This window comes from Coregonus clupeaformis, unplaced genomic scaffold, assembly GCF_020615455.1.
Source record: "Coregonus clupeaformis isolate EN_2021a unplaced genomic scaffold, ASM2061545v1 scaf0007, whole genome shotgun sequence".
Lineage (NCBI taxonomy): Eukaryota > Metazoa > Chordata > Actinopteri > Salmoniformes > Salmonidae > Coregonus > Coregonus clupeaformis.
The window spans coordinates 1,741,731-1,759,131 of record NW_025533462.1 but is presented as its reverse complement, the minus strand read 5'-3'; the positions used below and the strand labels follow the sequence as shown (position 1 = coordinate 1,759,131).

At 42.5% G+C, this 17,401-nt stretch overlaps 3 protein-coding genes across 5 annotated transcripts in view; 1 reads left to right on the top strand and 2 right to left on the bottom strand.

The window, feature by feature from the left end:
* The window catches only part of si:ch211-15d5.11 (nuclear receptor coactivator 7), a 42,139-nt gene extending 39,542 nt beyond the window's left edge, over window positions 1–2,597 (top strand). For both annotated transcript variants that reach the window (XM_041847121.2, XM_041847122.2), the window contains one exon: window positions 1,192–2,597. In XM_041847121.2, the coding sequence (XP_041703055.1) occupies window positions 1,192–1,327 (136 nt within the window). In that variant the 3' untranslated portion in view covers window positions 1,328–2,597. The remainder of the gene's footprint in view (window positions 1–1,191) is intronic.
* On the bottom strand, window positions 2,220–9,030 carry selenon (selenoprotein N). Its single transcript, XM_041847123.1, has 12 exons — window positions 8,558–9,030; window positions 7,660–7,777; window positions 7,406–7,536; window positions 6,901–7,113; window positions 6,517–6,641; window positions 6,283–6,420; window positions 5,975–6,056; window positions 4,891–5,079; window positions 4,621–4,726; window positions 4,272–4,384; window positions 3,802–3,903; window positions 2,220–3,591 (listed from the first exon to the last, which is right to left on the bottom strand). Exons 1-12 carry the CDS (start codon window positions 8,777–8,779, stop codon window positions 3,424–3,426), a joined length of 1,707 nt encoding a protein of 568 aa, XP_041703057.1. The 5' UTR covers window positions 8,780–9,030; the 3' UTR covers window positions 2,220–3,423.
* Window positions 9,031–15,040: 6,010 nt separating this feature from the next.
* znf593 (zinc finger protein 593) lies at window positions 15,041–16,403 on the bottom strand. 2 transcript variants are annotated; one of them, XM_041846884.1, is made up of 4 exons: window positions 16,293–16,403; window positions 15,716–15,945; window positions 15,552–15,614; window positions 15,041–15,365 (listed from the first exon to the last, which is right to left on the bottom strand). In XM_041846884.1, the coding sequence occupies exons 2-4, from the start codon at window positions 15,913–15,915 to the stop codon at window positions 15,239–15,241; spliced, it is 390 nt and encodes a 129-aa protein (XP_041702818.1). In that variant the 5' UTR covers window positions 15,916–15,945; window positions 16,293–16,403; the 3' UTR covers window positions 15,041–15,238. The 2 variants fall into 2 exon arrangements, with proteins under 2 accessions (XP_041702818.1, XP_041702819.1); XM_041846885.1 differs by having other exon boundaries at window positions 16,236–16,342.
* Between the last annotated feature and the right edge of the window lie 998 nt (window positions 16,404–17,401).

Genomic DNA, 17,401 nt, shown 5'->3' with positions numbered 1-17,401 from the left:
CACAAAGTTGGAAGCACAGAATCTTCTAGAATGTCATTGTATGCTGTAGCTTTAAGATTTCCCTTCACTGGAACTAAGGGGCTTAGCCCGAAACCATGAAAAACAGCCCCAGACCATTATTCCTCCTCCACCAAACTTTACAGTTGGCACTATGCATTGGGGCAGGTAGCTTTATCCTGGCATCCGCCAAACCCAGATTCATCCGTCGGACTGCCAGATGGTGAAGGGTGATTCATCACTCCAGAGAACGCGTTTCCACTGCTCCAGAGTCTAATGGCGGTGAGCTTTACACCACTCCAGCCGACGCTTGGCATTGCGCATGGTGATGTTACGCCTTGATCACACCGACAGTGTTTTTACGCAAAATGGTACGCAGCATCATCTGGATATGTGTGCAACAAAAGTTCAACATTCACCTTCTGCTACCATTTCTGTCAAGCCATCTATGCATACAGTTTGACGCATACGTTCGATAAATCCAACGTATACACCACACAGAACGCATTGCAACTGCCTCTGCAACGCAATGCTGCAAGGCTAATGCAGCGTTCCATTGGAAAGGAATGTCCTTCTGGTGTGCCAAAATGCAATGACGCTGTCGGTGTGATTGAGGCGTTTGGCTTGTGTACGGCTGCTTGGCCATGGAAACCCATTTCATGAAGCTCCCGACAAACAGTTATTGTGCTGACGTTGCTTCCAGAGGCAGTTTGGACCTCGGTAGTGAGTGTTGCAACCGAGGACAGACGATTTTTACGCTCTTCAGCACTCGGCGGTCCCGTTCTGTGAGCTTGGCCTACCACTTCGCGGCTGAGCCGTTGTTGCTCCTAGACGTTTCCACTTCACAATAACAGCACTTACAGTTGACCAGGGCAGCTCTAGCAGGGCAGAAATGTGATGAACTGATGTGTTGGAAAGGTGGCATCCTATGACGGTGCCACATTGAAAGTCACTGAGCTCTTCAGTAAGGCCATTCTACTGCCAATGTTTGTCTATGGAGATTGCATGACTGTGTGCTCGATTCTATATACCTGTCAGCAACAGGTGTGGCTGAAATAGCAAAATCCACTAATTTGAAGGGGTGTCCACATACTCTTGTATATATCGTGTATGTGTCAATATGTTTAGGAGAACACATTACTTTACTCTAAAACAATGAACAAGGAACTGAGTTTCTCGCTCTCTCTTCCCCAGTGGTCACTTTGGCCTGTGGCTGGATGAGATGCTGTACCTGGGCAGGAGTAGCCCATGTTACACCTTCAACAACTGCTGCCTCTCGGAAAGAGACGACTTCCACGTCATGGAGCTGGAGGTGTGGACGTTCTGGTGAAGACATGCCCTCTTCCACTCACCTCGCCTAGCAACACATACTGACTCTCTGTCTAGCTGTCCAATCACTGCATTAAACAGGACTCTAGAACCATTCTTGAACTCTAGAACAGGACTCTAGAAACCATCTATTCTAGTACAATAAGTTGTTGGATGTACCTGACTATTTTGACTTAATTATGTGGTTTTGGGCTGCAAACTGAACTGTGAATATTCTGAACCTTATTTCTGAATGTGGACCAAACCATTACGTGGAGGGGTATTGGTGGTTTGGGACAGAGATTGTAGCCTCACTGCATTGGAAGACTTGTCCTGTTGCAGCCCCCCACTCCTTCCTTAGGTTGGTATGGTCCTCACTTTCAGGTGACTCGGCATTGTGGATACTGTTGTTCTGTGGTGGAATTCACATTTCCTTCTAACAATGGATCTCCACATCTAAAGGCCTGCCTGCATGTGAAAGCCTGCATTTCCACCCCAGCACAACTCGCACTGTTATTCTGGCACCATAGTTTAAAATTAATTAATTAAATGGAGGAACTGAAATTGGAAGAACTAGGGACTTTACTACCCCCTTGTTGCATATGGATCAACTTGTATGAACTGGTTGAGTCAACGTGAACAAAAAGCGGACTTGGGGGCGGGAAGCGGTCTAACCTTAGTATCTTTAGAAATGTTTAATGTTACCCACTATCCATCACACACAACCTGACATTTACTCTGATCAGAAATTAGATCCATGTTCACACAGTACAACACGAATAGACAATAAAATCCAAACAATGTGAAAATATGGTTATTCATGTTATAACGTCTTTATCTGATACTTCTGGGACATGTCGGTTTCACCAGTGTTCAATGCAAGCTTGGGGACACCGAAGAACACTCAAGACTCCTTTTAGCAAAGATCCATTTTAATTTTTTGCAGAAAATGTGCCACTGTTAGTCAAGCATATTTCAAGGGGATAATGTACCTCTGTAATGGCTAAATGTGCTGCCTATATTGCAGCGCTTAACAAGAGGCTGATGGAGAAACAGAACACTTTACTAAGATATGATCCATTTCAAGTTTATCACATGTTCGTGGTAGAATCCACAATGATTATCACTAAGTCCATTTCTTCTTGCCCCTGATAAATTCATTTTGTTAGATAATCTTTGGTGTAGTCTTATGGTTCTGATCTCATGGTCAAGGTGTTAAGAAATAACAAGTCAATCAACATAAGATGTACATCTACAACTGTTGGCTTTCATAAAAAAAAGAGAAACAAAAGGTATTACATTACACATTGTGCCACCATACAGCTTTGTTTTCGGGTTTCCATGACAGCTGTTGGCAACCTCGGGGGAACAGAGCAGGGGTGTTGCCTGCAGAAGCTTTAGCAATGACATCAGGTCTTGCCCAGCCAACTTTGGACTTTCAGGCAAGGCCATCACAAACTGCTGAAACTCTAGCGGGAACGACTTCACCTGTTCTGCCCCTCCAACTCTTCCAACAGTAACAGAATTAAAACACATATGTGGTTCTTTACATATTGCGCAATATAGAGATAAAATAATTATGGTGCAGTCTGCTTGTTTTCGTATGAAAATGTAGATATAAAGAAAAGTTAAAGTTTGAGTAAAGCAAATCTCAACTCACTGTTATGACATAACAGAATGCATAAATAAGTACAATTAATTAGCCACTAGGAGAGACCAGAGCAATGTTTGTAACCTGGCCACTGTTCTGACTCTGAACTTTGTTAAAATAATTGGTAAGTAACAGCAACATTAGTGATTATATGGAATGGGATTAGGAGCATGTTAACTTGAAGAACATCTACTGAGTATTGAGTTTAGTTATTAAAAAAAACAGTTTTGTCTAAAGCATATATGTCTTCAGAAGTGCTCAACTGGTATAGCGACCACTGTCGTTCGAAGAGGTTGTTGTAATACTGATACTGTTGGATGCTAGTGAAACAACCTGAAAAGTTATCAACAGCTGCCGGCACTGTAGGAATCCGATCCCTACACAGAAGTTCGCTTTTTCTTTGATCATTATCCTTCACAGAGGATTTACCCCTAATTTACACACACACTTTTGACCACCGTTTGTCTTTACTGTGCCAGGTGCTCCTTGGCTTTCTCCAGCCCCTCTTTGAGGAAGTTGATGTACGTAGCAGTGGATGGGTCCTCGAACCCCCCAGAGAAGCTAAATGTGGGAGCTTCCTCCTCCGGCTTCATGGACGTCTGGTCCAGGAAGTAATTAGCGTTGATGTGGTGGACCTAGAGTCATTAGAAAATAATTTCAGTCAGAGATTCAAGTCATTTTCAACCCTCCATAGGTTGTTGTCATTTCCTCCAAACCCTTTAAAAAATTTGTTAGCTGGTTATTTAGCAACGCCCACAATCAACAAAGTGAAGTATCCACTTAAAGGTTGTTGATAAACAACTGGGCAGTTGAGATGGAAGCATGATGGAACTGTAAGGACTTACAATAGTGCCGTTGGGCAGCGCCACCATCATTTCTACTGGAAAGTTGTACTTCTCCAGGTGTAGGCGGGCCCTGTGACTCTCAACCGGGTTATGCTCGTTAGCCTGAGATAAGATTATATGGAAACATTACCACCATATCACTCAAAACAGACAGCAGTTTCCTACACAACAGATGGTGTGGAATATGTTGGACATTAGGTCTTGAGACAAACGTTGATTTAGTAATGAACACTATCCATTTAAAGAGGTTCATTATTTTAGCCTTGAACCTTGAGGATGAGCCAGTGGTGGCTGGTGTCACTTTAAATCGAAGGGTGGGCTGATTGTAATATTTGGAATGGAATAAATGAAACAAACGCATCATTTCCATGTTTGACACCTTTCCATCCATTCCATTACAATGAGCCCGTCCTTCGATTTCACTGACTACCAGCCTCCGCTGGGCTGAGCAATATGGGCCGCTCACTCACCTGCATGTCCTCCAGCTCTTTGACCAGGGACCAGCTGCTGACGAAGCTCTGGTTGAGCAGGGCCAGGACGGGCGAACTTTCCAGGACTGTCTCCCGGAGAGTCCGCCCCGAACCTGTGACAATGTGTTTGGAGGAAGCAAAAAGGTCACATACAAAGCTAAAGACATTGTAATATTCAGTGCTTGAAGGAGGTTAGGCTATGCTGCCCCCCCAAGATGACACCCCTTGACCCCAGGTCTAGGATATACTTTATATTTTTTAAGTTAATCACTTAAAATGCTCCCAAGTGAGCATTAAGAGGTGGATTATTATCTTCATAGAGCCCAGTGTCACAGGTGAACAGTCTCACCTCAGCAGGATTGGTCATCTAGTGCACCCCAGAGGAGGATGGAGTGCACCAGCTTGCTCTCTGCCTGTGCTCGCTCAAAGGCCTCTGAGAAGGGCAGGTATGACACCTGTGGACAATCGAAGAAGAGACGTACATCGTCACAATGGTGCGGAGTCTATCAAGTTATTTTTAGAGAGCTTGGGGATACCCAGTAGTGATCGAAGTTCAAAAGTGACTAGAACAAGCCCCTAAATAGATGGTGCAAAACTGAGCAGGCGTATTGAGCCGTACCTTCTTGAAGGGGTAGAAGGTGACCTCGAGGCGGCGAGCAGCCTCCTCGCGGCTGATCTCAGACGTCCAGTGGATGTCCTCGAAGACAAACTGGACAGGGTCGCTGCCTCCCCGTCGGCTGTCGATGATGTTCCCCTCCTCATCGTGGATGAAGGAGGGCGTGGATGGACCAACGGCTTGCAGCTCCATCTGACGACACACAGGGTGTTTCTCAATATGAATACTACCGTGCCCCACACTCATGCTACGAGTTCATTCTCCGAGGACGTTCTCTTGAGTACACTCGTGAGGACGAGAGTGTGGAGAATGCATAAAATAGTCCATTTGAGAAGCACTCACACTCCCCCTACTGTATTACCTCATGCTGCACCTCCATTCACTGAACCTGCTTCCAGCCAGAACAATGGCAATAGACGAAAACAAGATATACACAAAGCAAACGTTTTACTTCATAATTATCAGCTAGCTATATGTGAATTGTAATAATCTAGCTAGCCAGCTAGTTTAACAGGCAACGACCTACAACTAATGTTATGCAAGGTAGATGACTAGCTGTCAATTTTTCATGGGTAGCTTGCTACCGATTCTTCGTGGTTAGCTAGCTAGCCAGTTAGCCATATTTACTTACTATGGTCTTGAGATCTATGCACATGCCACAATTAACCCAGTATGTATTTATTAATGTATCAATATATAATATTGTAGTCAGGCAACATATGAGATGTGAATGGGCAACATTTGTTTGCAAAGTCTGAATTATTTTCTGCCATTGATTTCAAGATAGTCGTTTTTTACGTGGTTGTCAAATTTCTGTGCATACTTTCTGTTGAAGCTTGCATCGATGCATGCTTCAAAATATGTAGTATGCATCCGAGAAGTGCCCTCCATGCTCCGTTTTGCATACTTTGATTTGGACTCATACTCCGACCCTCCCGTGCTCCAATTTGCGTGCTCGGAGCACGATAGTATGCATATTGAGAAACACCGACAGAGATCACATAGCAAATACAACACATCCTACTATGTCACATTACACCGAATCAAATGTTGGTATGCCACAGCATGACAAGGCACAGTAGCCTACCTGTGGCAGGTATCCAATGTCCACCTCCATATTGCTGCTCTCAGTGGCTCCATAGAGCCACTCCATGTCCACATTCAGAGTCCTGTGAGACCGGGAGAAGTCAGTGTCTGCCATCTTACATTCACTAACGGATATATCAGTAGCATAACAGCATTACTATCGTCCTAAAGGTCTACTCTAAATGGATAAGACACAAAGTCTGTAGACTATAGAGGTAATTCTGGTTATCGCTCTGGATCAGAGCGTCTGCTAAATGATGTAAATGTAAAATGTTATCAATAACAGAGTCAACCATGTTATTCACTGACCTGTCGTTGGGGACGTAGAGGTTGAACTGTCGGACGTGGGAGGAGTCCCGAGAGAGGACAATGTTGCCAGTGAACTGGCCTGGGGTGAACCAGAAGGGGAAGTCTGGGACGTCGTTGAGCTGGAACTCTGCATGGATCCTGTGGAGGTACAGAGGTAATAACATGGTAACAAAGTGGTAACTAGTTGTAAACTCAATGGACTAGGCTTGATGAGGAATCTCAGAGTTCCCTCACCTGAAGACTATGTCCAAATAGAAGTCACTGGCGGCTCGGATGCAGGCCACTGTTCCCTGAGGGGCAAAGCGGGACTTGATGAAGGGCCGTGGGTGGAACATACTCAGCAGGGAGTGAATGAGAACCTGTGGGGAAACAAACACAGTCATTGCTAGGTTCATGTCTTTCCTTCAAACAAGTTATGTGACGTTTTACATTTTCTACTGATACCACTTGACTATGCTGTAATTTCATCTCATCTCATAGTCAAAGTAACACTTTGTTTCGCCAATGATGTATATATAATCTTCGCCAAGATTTTGAGTGATGAACAAGTGTCGTGGACAATTATTAAAGTCAAACTGAATATAAAATATCAGATACAGTCACTTCCTAAAACCGTACCTCTTTTCCTCGTGGTGCAGGAGGGTGGTAGCGATTGTTTGGCAGGTACCCAGTGAAGATGTTGAGCTCACTCTGAACGACCCACCAGGTGTCCCCCACTTCCCCTTTGTTTTTGGGGGGCAGGAAGGCCCTGAACTGGCTGGCTGAGAAGGACGTGGAGGGCACAGCAGGACTCTGCCAGGAACGCAGCCCACTCAGGGAACTATGAGTAACCTGGCGAGGCGGAGACTTAACTGTGATATCTGAGGCTTTCTCTGCTAAGCCTTGGACTGTCTATTTTAAACTTTTTCTCTCTTTTCTGTAATTTATCACCATAAGTCCTTTTATAAAAGCAACTTACTGGTAAGTAATCTTTCAAATCCACTCAGAGACAGCTTCAAAAGCAGTAAAAAGTTTACACGGTAGGGTGTTATCTATTCTTGGACTGGCTTATAAATCACTTCAGTGTAAATCACAGGTGAGGTAAGGCAACACTGTCATTATAAGGGAAGTCTACTCTTATTACCCCTAGGAAACCATCCTTGCTCTTCGTCATTGTGTAAAGCTGCAGAGGCTGCATCTTGGCCTCCAGGGTTAGGGTCTCTCCATTGGGGTCATGGGTCACTTCCTCCTCGAAATCCGCTGGAGGCGAGATCCCTGCAGGGAGGCGGGCAAAAGGTCACAAACCAATGACTGAGTATTCGTGTTGGGTTTGTGGGGATGCAGTATTTTGGATTTGAATGTGTTAGGGTGCGGTACATAAGAAGGCTCGTGGTGAACCTGTGAGTTTCTCTGCGATGGGTTTGAACTCCTCAGGACTGAGGTACAGGTCATGGTCTGTGTCCAAGGAGGAGAAGAGAAAGAGGCCCTCGGCGCCCAGTGCTTTCAATGCCACTTCCTGTTGGAGGAACACACATTAAGAGTTCCTTATTGTGTCTTATTGTGTCAGTTCTCAAGCTCCAGTGACTTTCCTGGACACGCCCAACACAATGTCTGGCACAGATCAGAGTGCATCTTTTTAACCCTAACCTCTAATACCTCTACAATTTTGAAAAAATTGTTTTGGATAAAGAATGCAGCTACAAATGTATCAGTTTATCAAAATGTATCAAATGAGTGTTCTTGAAATTAAACATGGCAAGGAAGTGAGGGGATTAGTTTCCTAAAATAATGTTCTAACCTTGAGGCCCTTCTACACAAAAATACACTGTCTGCACGCAAGCTCTGATGTTAGCTCAGTGGAGGGAAGAAGGAGTACCAATTGTGAGCCAGACAACTAGTTCTGTAAGTGGGGTGTTGAGTGTGACCAGCTGTGGCAGACATCCAACCCCCTAATAAAACGACCTTGGGTAAAAAAACAAAAAAAACGGTACGGGGTAGAAAAGTGTTTGATCCCACAAAAACAATACGTGGCACGCAGGGTATTTGTTCAATTTCTAAAACCTTCCCAAAAATGTAAAATAAAAAAAGCCCCATGATTTAAAATACTGTGAATAACTTTTAACAGTTAATATGAAAAATAGCAGACTGCCATCAGCACAAGACTTGGCAGAGAAAATAAACTATTTGCAATAATTTAAAGGTAATTCATGTTTTATATCACAGTCAATTCAGATGCAGAACTAAAGACATCTGCTGAACAAGATGCGTAAAACATGGATACAGATGTTGAACTTACATGACGTGTAAGAAGCTGTGAGTCCTGATAATATTTGTAACCAAAGGCAAGAAGGGGAACAATAATGAACATAAGCAATGTTGACATTGCTCCAATGATCCTAGATCGCTTGGATTTGCCAGACGCCAGTCGTTCACCGCTTTGAGATTTGTCCAGATGCTCATCCTCCCCCAGACTAGCATTCTTGTCCTCGGGGATTATTTTATCCACGTCCGCGGCCATTCCTTGCTCTCACCCCTACACAAACGCAGGCATGCTCTCTAGACAATCCGCGCAAATTACCTTTATTTATTGGAAATATAGCCACCAATTACGGTAAAAATGTACTCTACTCGTAGAACTATCCGCGACTTCCCGATCGCTACTCTGTTGCAACCAACAGCTAGCTGTACATGTATAGACCTTAATTTCTTGAAATTCTCATTTCCCACATCTCTTCTTCTCCATTCATCGAATCCATTTACTGAGGGGCAAGACAGCATTAAAGGGCCAGTGTGCTATTTTGTTATTCGCTGGAATATCTGCTTGGTTCGTCATAACAATAATAATATGTTGGATTTGCCAGAGAACATTGGATGCATGGAAAGCCGTTTTAACAAATATTCATATAATTTTTAAATATATAATAATATGTTTTGATATCAATATTTCAACAAATGTATATAAATAAATTATTTATTGATATCAATAATTTGAATTTTTGATATCAATAATTCCCCATACGATTCAATGGATAAAACATTATTATCGCTATCTGATTTTGTTATATAAAAACGAATTATCGATATAAAATAATTACTATCAAATATATATATAACTGCTGGATTCCGAATATATTAGCATATATATATATATATATAGCATCATTAACACTGAAAACCAATCATCTTCGATTGACCACTTTTTCCATAAAGCACCATCACTTGTAGGTGGTAGAAGCCACTAATGTGCTGTGCTACTAGCTTTTTAGATGCCGTGAGTTCCAGTCCCCCTGCAGGCAAACATTTCCCCCGAAAAAAAACGATCCATTGCTGCTCCTCCAGAGTCCAATAATGTATATGTGCAGTGGCGACCCGTCATTTTTTGGGGTGCCTGTTTTGCATGTTATTTTGGCATTAATACGTGTCACATATAAGTTTGCAAACAATGTTTAAAAAAAAGCCTCCATACAAACATGGTATATTTTTTGCTTTCTTGAGTAAGACAGCTCCAAAATGCAGGTGTTTCAGCCTAGCTCAGTGCTTTCTGTGGTGGTGGGGCAGCCAGCAGAAAATACTAAGTATAGGGGCTGGTAATGTTCTCTAGTTGCGTCGTGATTGGCTTAGTGTTCTGTCACTCATGGGGTCACTAGTCACTGCCAAATCTAAGGGTAGAGCTCGAAAATTCAAGCCCCTTGGGTGCTGCCATTGAGTTACATTAGAAGTGCCCATCCAAGAAGGCTCAAGGTCATTGGCCACAGATAAAATGACATCAAATGACGTTATATCTACAGTAGCTTTGATTGGACTGATCATGTCAACAACATACTTTCAAAATCTTAGCTAGCAGTCATCATCATGAAACAAGTCGACAATCTACTGGCAAATCCTTTTTAATCCTTGACATATGAAGAGAAATAATGGAGAAAATATAGCTAAAATGTATCGGTGCTCATCGGCCATTGGACATCAACATTACACACTTAGTTGGAAATCGCAAATTCAACAATGAGTAGTTTGGAAGGGATCAGTGGCTAACTGCAAGCATTGCAAAGCAATCACTAGCCTGCTATTCAGTGGAGTGGGTGTGTGGTCCCAATTCTCGATTTAAGGTTCTCTTTTCCAAGCTTAAAATGATAAACATTCAACATTGGCCATGCTGTCAATGAAGCATGATTTCTGCCGCGCTCAAAACAACTGTTAACTCAGAACTGGGAAATCTGACTTCAGTGAGTTCAAGACAACTGGGAACTCAGGAAAAAACGAGCTCCGACTGGGAAAATACATTTTGAACAGTCATCCAACTCGGAATTGTAAGTCGGGAACTCGGGCCTCTTTCTAAAGCTACGACCTGAAGATCACTGACGTCATCATGATTCAACCTTGTTTTTTCCGAGTTCCCAGTTGTCTTGAATACACCATAAATCCAGAGAATGCCAGACTTTGATGACAACATTTGCCCACGAAAGACTGCCGCACCACCTTCCTGTTCAAGTGAGCACAGCACAACAAAGTAAATCCAAAAATGTAATATGCCAGGGAGATATGTATACTGTAGCTAAGAAAGTAATATGTACAGTGAGGGAAAAAAAGTATTTGATCCCCTGCTGATTTTGTACATTTGCCCACTGACAAAGAAATGATCAGTCTATAATTTTAATGGTAGGTTTATTTGAACAGTGAGAGACAGAATAACAAAATAATCCAGAAAAACGCATGTCAAAAATGTTATAAATTGATTTGCATTTTAATGTGAGAAATAAGTATTTGACCCCCTCTCAATCAGAAAGATTTCTGGCTCCCAGGTGTCTTTTATACAGGTAACGAGCTGAGATTAGGAGCACACTTAAAGGGAGCAATCAATCAATCAGATTCCAAACTCTCCACCATGGCCAAGAACAAAGAGCTCTCCAAGGATGTCAGGGACAAGATTGTAGACCTACACAAGGCTGGAATGGGCTACAAGACCATCGCCAAGCAGCTTGGTGAGAAGGTGACAACAGTTGGTGCGATTATTCGCAAATGGAAGAAACACAAAATAACTGTCAATCTCCCTCGGCCTGGGGCTCCATGCAAGATCTCACCTCGTGGAGTTGCAATGATCATGAGAACGGTGAGGAATCAGCCCAGAACTACACGGGAGGATCTTGTCAATGATCTCAAGGCAGCTGGGACCATAGTCACCAAAAAAACAATTGGTAACACATTACGCCGTGAAGGACTGAAATCCTGCAGCGCCCACAAGGTCCCCCTGCTCAAGAAAGCACATATACAGGCCCGTCTGAAGTTTGCCAATGAACATCTGAATGATTCAGAAGAGAACTGGGTGAAAGTGTTGTGGTCAGATGAGACCAAAATCGAGCTCTTTGGTCAGATGAGACCAAAATCGAGCTCTTTGGCATCAACTCAACTCGCCGTGTTTGGAGGAGGAGGAATGCTGCCTATGACCGCAAGAACACCATCCTCACCGTCAAACATGGAGGTGGAAACATTATGCTTTGGGGGTGTTTTTCTGCTAAGGGGACAGGACAACTTCACTGCATCAAAGGGACGATGGACGGGGCCATGTACCGTCAAATCTTGGGTGAGAACCTCCTTCCCTCAGCCAGGGCATTGAAAATGCGTCGTGGATGGGTATTCCAGCATGTCAATGACCCAAAACACACGGCCAAGGCAACAAAGGAGTGGCTCAAGAAGAAGCACATTAAGGTCCTGGAGTGGCTTAGCCAGTCTCCAGACCTTAATCCCATAGAAAATCTGTGGAGGGAGCTGAAGGTTCGAGTTGCCAAACGTCAGCCACAAAACCTTAATGACTTGGAGAAAATCTGCAAAGAGGAGTAGGACAAAATCCCTCATGAGATGTGTGCAAACCTGGTGGCCAACTACAAGAAACGTCTGACCTCTGTGACTGCCAACAAGGGTTTTGCCACCAAGTACTAAGTCATGTTTTGCAGAGGGGTCAAATACTTATTTCCCTCATTAAAATGCAAATCAATTTATAACTGTAAGTCGCTCTGGATAAGAGCGTCGGCTAAATGACTCAAATCTAAAATAACATTTTTGACATGCGTTTTTCTGGATTTTTGTGTTGTTATTCTGTCTCTCACTGTTCAAATAAACCTACCATTAAAATTATAGACTGATCATGTCTTTGTCAGTGGGCAAACGTACAAAATCAGCAGGGGATCAAAAACTTTTTTCCCTCACTGTATGTTGTGTAGTAAGCTTTTAGTAGCCCATGTGCCTCACCTTAATAATTTGGTCTATTTTCCCCTCTTAATTTCGCCTACTGTTCTGACTTGGTGGTGCACATGTAGCCTATAACCTGTTTTAGAGAAATGTCATCATCAAATATTGTAAGAGCTTTTATTGTCTGCTTATATGCCCCCTTTATTTATCCTACGGTTCTGACTTGGTGTACAGGGAGAACACTGTAAGAATGGCCCATGTTCTGAATTCTGTCGCTGTACATTTCAAAAGTGCTGAACAAATAGTTATATTGACTACGTCCGTCCTAGCTCGCTCATTGTCTTAATCGAAATTACGGATTGCCTCTCATCCGCTTGTCATCCCCTTATGCCATAGTTTGTACATCTCAATTGTCAGTAGAAACCACATTTGTTTAAGCAAGTCAGCCATATCAGCTATGTTTTTTTAAAAGGCAGTAAATGAGGCTGAATGAACTGTTTCGCTGCCAGACAAGGCTCCGCTGATAGCCGGGTGTAGCAGTGGTAAGGTGTTGGGACTGCTGTTGGGACAGCTTTATGTAGGCCCTAACGGTTTGTGAGCACCGTTTGTCACCGTTATAGTGCAATTAATGTATTGTTTAGTGTTGTGTTTTGGCTTTGCTGGCATACATCCCCCCAATTTTTGGGGGGTTTGCCCCACCAAGATTTACATGCTAAAATCGCCACTGCATATGTGACGGTCATTATAAATGTTGCTAAAGTTGTATTCTCTCACACTAAATCAATAATTACGTTTGTGTATTTCATAACATCAGTAACCATTTTCCCCCTTTTTAATATGGCTTGTAGGTGATGGAAGCTGTTAATGCGTTCAAGCCAATTTATGCTTGCTCTGGCAATGCGATCCAGAGGCTCCGTGCAGAGGATTTGACACAATTGCGGAGCCTCTGGAGGCTTGCGGAGGTCAAGGCGAGCTCCATACCACATCGCCTCCCAAATTTTTTACAAATGCGAAGGGCTCCACATTGACATGATTTGTTGACGGTAGGTGGAGGTGGGAGGTCCTGTATAAACGCAAACTCCCTTCCTTGACCTCTTCCTTCACAAAAGTTATGCTCTTCTCCGCGAAGCATGAATGCTCAGCCTTCTGCGGAGGCCGCATCGCACTAAATGCTGTACGGCCACTGCAGATTGACCATGCTGAGCCTTTTAGGCTTTAGACGCAACGAGGGTGAGTTCGATTCCCCCTGCAAACTTTTTTTTCCTCCCCGAAAATATTATCCACTGCTGCTCCTCAACAGCAGCAGAACAGCCATGCTTAAAGGCTCTGCAGGCTCAATCCAACATCTGCAGTGGCATTCAGCATTTACTGTGATACGGCCTCTGCAGAAGTCAGGGCATTCATACTTCTTGCGCTTCGCGGAGTAGAGCTGCCTCGGATCGCATTGCCAGAGCAAGCATAAATTGGCTATTAGGCCTACATAACAGGGTCACAGCCTCCTGGGCATCATTGCTGCAATGCTCCTTCTAAAAGGCTCTGCATGGTCAATCCGCAGCGGCTGTACAGCATTTACTGCGATACGACCTCCGCAGAAGGGAGAGCATTCTTCTCGAGCTTTGCAGAGCAGTTGACAAGGAAGTGAGTTTGTGTTTATACATGACCTTTCGCCCCCGCCTACCATTAACCAATCATGTCAATGCCGAGCCCTCCGCATTGTTAAAACATTTGGGAGGCGCACAGCGATGCGGTATGGAGCTCGATTTGGCTCCGCAATTGCTTCAAACCCTCGGTACGGAGCCTCCGGTTCGTATTTCCCGGAGCAAGCATAGGCTTTTACTTGGAGAAGTACAAGTGCAGCCATGTTGCTGTCTCTCCTGTTGGGAGCAGAGAACCTATGTAGACGCATGCAAATCTGACCCAGCCCACATTAAGGTCATTATCATATAATTATTGATATGTAAAATCAAGTATCAATATTTACATTTTATATTTTAAAAAATGCATTAAAAAAATATATATATATATAGATAATTCCTTTATATCAAAAAAATATATATATAAAAAAATACAATTATTGATATAAATAATTATATGAATTTATGTTAAAACAGATTTCCCTATTGGATGTGCTCGTCCCAAAACATCTGTGACTTCTTGCTGCTACAAATACATCCATTTCTGACATTGGTGCCAATAATATAAACAAACATAACTGCTCAATCAATTGAAAGATACATGACAACACATTGTAAAATTCGAGTTAACAAAAATACTTCCTAAACACTAATGTGACGGAATGGTACTATAATTAGAATTAAGGGTAACAGTGAATTATAGGAGCACAAACTGCTTTACAGTTGCATTTGAGCTCAAGTTACAATCTCAATCAGTGTATTGAGTTGCTCTATCACATATTAAATAGTTGATTCTAAATTCTGTGCTATATTTAATGTTTTACGGGTTGCACAGGCATTGAATACAAACTGTATCAATATTTTGCATTTGTCACTAGACATACATTGTTTCTAACCTGCTGCAAGCATGACAAATTAAAAACCTGCCTAAAATAGAAACGGACTGGCATCCAGTCTATCACTCCATTTCCTTTTAGTTTATTATTGTTTGTGTCAACAAGTTCACATTTTGCTCCAAAGACATTACATATTTACAGGTGCATATACATTTATATGTGTAATGCATTTATGCAAAGCAATGTCCATTGATCAAAGTAACCAAAAAGCAAGGTGTTCTTGAACCTGGGTGAAAGTAATGGTCAAAGAACGGCAGTCCACACTCAGTCCATCTTCTCTTCCACCTCTTGTGTTTTCACCTCTACGGTTTTGTGAGGTATGTAAGAACCCATACCTGCAGCTCTATCTGCTTCTGCCTGAGTGTAGGGTTCCTCCTTCAACAGCTTAATCCTGAACAGAGTGTGGGAGAGAGAAGAAATGCAGCTGCTCAGTCATCAAAACATCATCAACATGCCCAGCTACAAGGTTATAATGCTAGGGTGCTGGGGGCGGGGAGGAAGGTGTGTCACAGGTACTGTATCCACATTTATTCAAAGAACAGTTGTCTGCTTCAAAAGAAAACAGTGGGGATCTTACCTTTTCTTGTGCACTTTGGTTTTAAAGTGCTCCTTCAGGGCTTTCACATCAACAAAATATCGTCTGCAAACAAAACAAATGCACATAAAATTACGGCTTTCCAGTTGGTACATTTTTGTTCAGTGAACCTTTTGGATAGATACAAAGAGCATAAATGTGCTTACGCGCAATGTAAACAGTAGTGCTGCGCACTGCCAGTGACATCATAGTCCACCTCCTGTTTGAGCAACTTGGCCGCAGCTGAGGGCTTCATGTCTGCATGGATTTGGTCCAAGTGCTTCGTATAATTCTTTGTCTTCCATGTCTTGCCAATACTCTTCTTCCTGGTACTGTTGTGGTTTCCGATCTGTTTGGATTTCCCCATTGTGGTGCTAGGTAGTCTTCTTTATATGACCTATTGGAATAATAAAATGGGTGATTCATTGCAAAATCGTTCGTATTCTATTGTCCGCAAGCTGCTTTACGTTTACAAGCAACTTACAACACCATTGGCATATTGTCTGACTTAACTGTCAAAATTGCCATATGTTAAGTTTTTGACTTGATATAAACATGAACTAGCTAGCTAGTTATCTAGTTGTAGCAAAGTAGCTAGCTATATACAGCAGTTACTGCGACAGGACCAGTCTTCTAATCAAACATCTTAATCTACGCGAGAAATAATACAAAACTATTTTAACGTACCTTAGTTAAAAATGATTGCAAGACCTTTCTGTAGTCATAACACACTATTAAACTCACCCTGTTGGTTATTTTTCCACAAAACCTCGCTGTTCTTTTTTAGCTTGACTAACTAGCTTGCTAGATTCTTTCACACGTGTTTGTTGACGGAATCATATCCGGGTCAACGTGCTGTACCTAAACACGCCATTAGAGGAAGACAGAACACAGAGCAAAATGCTATAAGTAGACCTACAAGGCTGTACAGCAGGTCTCCTGCACGGAGGAGCGGGGAATATAATGAACAAAAATATAAATGTAACATGCAACGATTTCAACGATTTTCCTGAGTTACAGTTCATATAAGGAAATCAGTCAATTGAAATAAATTCATTAGGCCCAAATCCAGGGCTGCCAACTTTTGAAGAAGGCTTGGAGTGAGATTTGCTATGTGAATTTCATTGCCCCCTGGCACAACCCCTAGATGGAAAATGTTACTGTTACTGTTCCTGCAATTCTACGTATTTTGACATGGCTTAGGCATATGACCAGGGTGGAAAATAGACACATTCAAACCACAGGTCAGGTGTATTAAGGATGCTTTGAACTTTAAATGAACACACAAAATTCGACGACTTTGTTACTGGAAGAAAATCCTGCTTGCTCTACAGAAGTGCTGGGTGTTTTAAAATGTTATTGGTTTAACAATTAATTTCTCAAAATCGAATGAATATTAATATTCAGGTGGTTTATTCCTACTAGTCGAAGATCCTTGCCATCATCTTACTCTACATAAACACAATATGATGCGTTTATGAGTTGTGAGTATCCCTACCATCTTTGCCTAGCATGTGCACAATACTAAAATGTCAAAAATTATATTTGATTCCTGGAGCATTTAATTTCCAATGCTTATTGGTATGACTTATTCAAAACTGTCCATGAATGGCTGCAAAAATACATAGCCTCATTTAATTCATTTTCAAAGACACAATAGCCATAACAGATATCCCTTGACCCCTTATGTAAGTAGCCCAATCAATGTGCCGCTCTTCACAGTGCTGTGGCAAGACAGGACGATGATAGAGGTTCAGCTCGTGATGTTAAATTGCAGGCGCAGGTGCTCCGATTTCAAAACGATTTGGAGCACAGTTGAAAAGTTAACACGCTGACTAATTAGAAAAATAAAA

Bases quoted from the DNA above. Each gene is read 5' to 3' on its own strand.
- znf593 (XM_041846884.1), bottom strand. From the start codon at position 15,915: ATGGGGAAATCCAAACAGATCGGAAACCACAACAGTACCAGGAAGAAG. The intron at 15,615-15,715 runs GTAAGCACATTT...TTTTGTTTGCAG, and splicing joins CACTACTGTTTACATTGCGC to ACGATATTTTGTTGATGTGA. The intron at 15,366-15,551 runs GTAAGATCCCCA...CACTCTGTTCAG, and splicing joins ACCAAAGTGCACAAGAAAAG to GATTAAGCTGTTGAAGGAGG.